The 4,849-nt window shown below is 34.5% G+C and overlaps 1 protein-coding gene across 1 annotated transcript; it reads left to right on the top strand.

Moving 5' to 3' along the window:
• Window positions 1-363: 363 nt before the first annotated feature.
• SRFBP1 (serum response factor binding protein 1) lies at window positions 364-3,473 on the top strand (the record flags this gene model as incomplete). Its single annotated transcript, XM_029087509.1, has 4 exons — window positions 364-445; window positions 1,367-2,102; window positions 2,521-2,558; window positions 3,286-3,473. Coding segments are annotated over 4 exons (1,044 nt in total), but the record flags the coding sequence as incomplete, so codon positions are not given.
• Window positions 3,474-4,849: the final 1,376 nt, after the last annotated feature.

The following is a 4,849-nucleotide window of genomic DNA, read 5'->3' as shown; positions in this document are numbered from 1 at the left end:
GGTGTTCAGGGGGTTCTTTATTCAGGAGGTTCATTGATTTGCTTTGCACATGTAAGAAATAGTGAATGTAAAATCAGCCTGTTAGCTCTCAAGGATGTGTTTGGTATGCTTTTAAAATACAAGTCATGTTATCCCTATCCAAGATCTGAGAAATAGCATATTTACATGTTTTTTCCCTCATTTAGAATGACAGTAATACATGAAAAATAAGAAATATTCAAATATTATAGTGTCATAAAGTTTTCCTCTTGTTCAGTTAAGAGTCCAGAATCATATTAGTATGCATTGTAGCATAACTGATACAGACCTGTGTAAGCATTCACAGTTCTACTGACTTCATGCCTTTGAATTTATTTTGTATAGCCAAATTGTACTGCAACTGAGCGAGCCATTGCAAGACTTGCAACACACCCCATCTTGAAACCCAGATTTGTTGAACTTAAAGGTATGAAATCTTGTATTAACTTGTTTGTGACTTCAGCAGCTGAATGGTGTGTTACCTTGATCCTGTATGTTCCTGACATGAACAACCAGTATAAAAGAGATGTAAAAAACCAAAAAGCTCCTGTGATTACCATAGCTAGCTGCAGTGAACCAAGTGTCACAAGCTTTCAGTCTTTTGTATTGGTTGAAATGTGCTTATGTGTGCCAATATGCTATATGACATTTAAGATACAGGGTGCAGGACAAGCAGGGCCCATAATGGGAACTCTAAAAATCGAATGGATATCATGAAGTATCTCCAAATTAAATAGGACTGAACTGGCAATGAGCACAATAACATGCTACAAAGGTAAAAGGAGCATTACAACTGGCTTTCCAAATGCAGCTAAAGGATTTTGCAAATTACTCCCTTAAACTTCCCTGGAAAGTGTCCCCAGAATCCTTAGAGAATCTTTCCTGGTTCTTTACGTTATCTCCTATTCTCTTTAAACTCAATGTTTCCAACTAAAATTGATGTTAAAAGGGTCAAATCCTAGTAATAATGTCACAAAGTTACTTTATTAATAACAGAGCATGTCAAATAACCATTTAATTATATCTGAACAATTTACTATTTGTTTGCAGTCTTTACAGACAAAATAATTCCCTAAATGAACATGATTACAGCTGCAGATTATTTGCTGAAGGAGAAGTTCACAGTTAATTCAGTTGGTGATAATTTCAAGTTCTGTTCCTGACTTCTGTTGATGCTGTACTCACTCTATTTCTTGCCCTATGTGTTCAGTAAATGATTGATAAAGGCATTCAAATCTGCTTACTCAGTACAATGTATTTAACTTGCAAAAATGTTTTGTTATATTAAAATAACATGTAAACTCATGTATAGCTGTGACAAAAGATTTTTCTTCTGCCCTTTGTGTAGCTGCTGTGAAAGCTTTTAAGGAAGCGAGAAAGAGCACAGCCAAAGCCACTCCTTCGGAAAACTCCAAGTCAGAAGAAAAGCCTAAATCAGTGCAACATTTCAATAGCAATTTGGATGGCCAAGCTCTTAAGCTGTCTCAAAAACAGCAAGGATGTGAACACAAAACAAAAAGGAGTATGCAAATAGAAACTGACGGGGTGGCTGAAGAACTTAATGAGAGTGAATCTGAGCAGAAAACTGTGGAAATTGAGAGAGCATATGCTTCAGAAGAATCTTCATTTCAGGCAGTAGAAGTGCAAGCAGTCAGTCAGAATAAAACAAGCAAGAAACTTGGCTACCAAAAAAGGAAAGAAAATATGAGCATGAACAAATTAAATGCAATAAAAGAAATAACTAATGATGATAATGACCAGGAGCAAGCTAATGAAGAGGAGTACTTTGATGATAGTACTGAAGAGAGGTTTTATAACCAGTCATCAGATTCTGACAGTGACAGCAATGATGATTTCTTCATTGGCAAAGTAAAAAGAAAGAAAAAGATAGCAGAAAAAAATACTGATCTTCCTTCAGCAAAAGAAGAGGATAGACTTCAGAAAAACATAGTGAAGAAAGAAACGAACACAGCACAAGATTTGATCATGGAAGAAGGAAAGACACACGCAAAAGGAAGCAAGCTAGAATCAATGTTCTGCAGTTCTTTGTCTACCTCTAATCAGAAATCTCAAAGTAGAAGAAGGTAAACCTTTCCCCCTTGTTATGTTTTCCATTCCCTCCCTCTCAGTAGCTGAAATTGTTGTGATTTTTAGTAGCCCTTACCAAATAAGAATTACAGCCAATTACACCTTAGAACATTTTTACATAAGCTACTCTGAAGTTTTCTTGTGCTTTCCTGACACTTAAGTGTTTTTCATATTCTCATTAGCAGTGACATATACATAGGATTCCTAACTAGACCTTCATACAAATGTAATCACTGATTAATACTCCTATTTTTACTTCTTTGTTAACAAGTAGGAAACAATATATAAGGGTTTTTGCACATTAGGCTTGAAAAGTCATTGCATGCGTGTTTTGTTGATGACAATTCTTTATTCACAGATGTTTGTCATCTTACAAGTTTATTGAAAAATCCTAAATTCTCTTTTTGTTTCTAGAAATACTAAAGACCGGTCTCTCAAAAATGGAAGAACAGGTATGTATTACTTAACCTGGCAAGTGATAATAGTAAAAACATCTTAAGATTTTGTTGCCTCTGCAGTATAATCATGATATGCTGGTTTTTGTTTCATTTTGTGGCACATATTTTAACATTTGTTGTTAAAATGGCCAAATTGCTGAGCTTTCATTTTAATCTGTGGATATTGTTTGCTATTTCCTATTTTTTAATATTAGAAATACTTTTAATATTAGAAATACTTTAGTGCTTTTCTGTCTGTCTTCATGTTGAGCAGTTAGTGTTACCTATGTGCAAGTAAGGGTGTCAAATTATTATATTTGACAAGTAGTTTAGCTTGTGAGTAATTCCTTCAATAGCTCCTGCGATGTTTTATTCCATTTTTAGTGTATGGTTCCATTTTGGAATTCATTGGATCAAGGGTATGATTTCTGTCATACTGAGTTACATTGTGTAATATCTCATTGGTTACTTGTGAAGAAAAAAGTTGAGATTTTGCTGAGTATTTGTCTACACAAATTTTGCATGTGGCCAGTAATAGTACATATTAACTATCTGCAGTCTACCAAGTGACAATTTACTGGATTGCAAGATGAGAAAATCTTGCTGTGAACGTTCAGATGAATGTGTTCCCCATGGCTCATTAAGAAATTCTTGAAAATACCTGGAATCCCAAGGCAGTTTTAGCATACTTTTATGAAGGTTTGTGATGTAGTTAACATTTTATTTTGTACTTCTTGCACAGCTCTTCTTAAAAAGGAACCACAGCTCAAGAAGCAACCATTTGCAAAAACTGCAGGTATTAAAAGCGACATTAAAAAAGCGTGTTTGGAGCAGCCTCTTCATCCTTCATGGGAAGCAAGCAGGAGACGCCGGGAACAAATGTCTCAAATTACAGCATTCCAAGGGAAAAAAATTAAATTTGATGACTAGACTATATGTAAATTGAGTTTTTTAAAAAAAGATTCCTGCAGATTTGCATTCTGTGGTATTTTCTTGTAAAGTAACTGCTGTTTGAATATTTTTGTTACACTGTCCTTATGCTTTGCAACCTATAAAATAGCAACTGCTAGAACTTACCATCTGTTAATAATGAAGATTGCTTCATTTATTCAACGTGCTGTCTGTTAATTACTGTATGTTTATATGGTGTTGGTTCGTAAGTCCCATTACATAGTGCCACCATTTATGAAATACACCCTGACATGAATGAATGGTTTTTAGGAGTATCATTTGGGTCCTGTAGGAATAGTACAGATTCTTTGGAGCTTTTTTTTTCTTTTGTGTAAAAATACACTCTAAAATATTTGAGGACTTGGGTGTCAAGAGAGAGGGGAGGATATATAATACTGAGGTGATAATTTGTGTATTATCAAATACATCTCAACTGAGAAAAAGTAAGAAATTCTTAAACTTGAACAGACTTCACAAATTCATGAATGTATCAGGTAGCTGGAAAAGTGATCAGTAATATGCATGGTATGAAAATTTATGGAGAGCAATAAAATGTTGGCCTGCTAAATGGTTATCTCTGTCTTTTGATTACACTGCTGATTTGAAGAACTGAAAGATTGTCTTTAATACTGTTGTCCTTGTGGATCTGTCTAGGTACTCCAACATACCTGCCTTGCATTTTCTGAAAGAATGCTGAAAAGCAGGAAGGTCTTTGTACACTGAGAAACATTTGACTTTTAAGTACCATTATGAGTTTGGGAGTTCATTTGATTGGGATATGAGGTAAAATCTTAATTGTATTTTTCTTCAGGGGCTTTTCTTACTGCTTAATTGAAACAAGTTCTGAATTTGTAATTAGTCTTTAACTGTGTTGTTTATTTAAAGATAGTTATGTTTTGTAATTTTGTATCCTTCATAATCAAATTAATTCAGAAACTTAGTAAATTACTGCAGTGGGTATAAGCTAATATACTGTACAATTCATGTAGCATTTTGTAATACCTACAAATGGCATCAGACCAAAGGTCCATCTAGTATTGTATCTTCAACAGTAGTCAAAAAGGGATGCTTTAAGCATAGGGATAGAGGAAGCACACAGTGTCACATCATCCAACTTCCAACCTGTTCTATAGCTCAGGGACATCTTGTGATATTGTAGTTTATTGTATTTAATAGTCCTTAGTGGATTTCTTTTCTACAGATCTGTCTGCTCTTAAATCTGTGTAAACTTGTGGAATCTGTAATCCCTTAAGTAGTAGAAGTCTTTCTTATGTATTACACTCTTAAGAAAAACAGTATTTTTCAATGTCTCGGCAAAGAAGGCCTGCAGCCTCTTGGGCTGCATTAGAAAGAGT

This window comes from Antrostomus carolinensis, unplaced genomic scaffold (assembly GCF_000700745.2).
Source record: "Antrostomus carolinensis isolate BGI_N321 unplaced genomic scaffold, ASM70074v2 scaffold2791, whole genome shotgun sequence".
NCBI classification, from domain to species: Eukaryota; Metazoa; Chordata; class Aves; order Caprimulgiformes; family Caprimulgidae; genus Antrostomus; species Antrostomus carolinensis.
The sequence above is the reverse complement of the archived record's forward strand: the minus strand, read 5'-3'. Positions and strand labels throughout refer to the sequence as shown.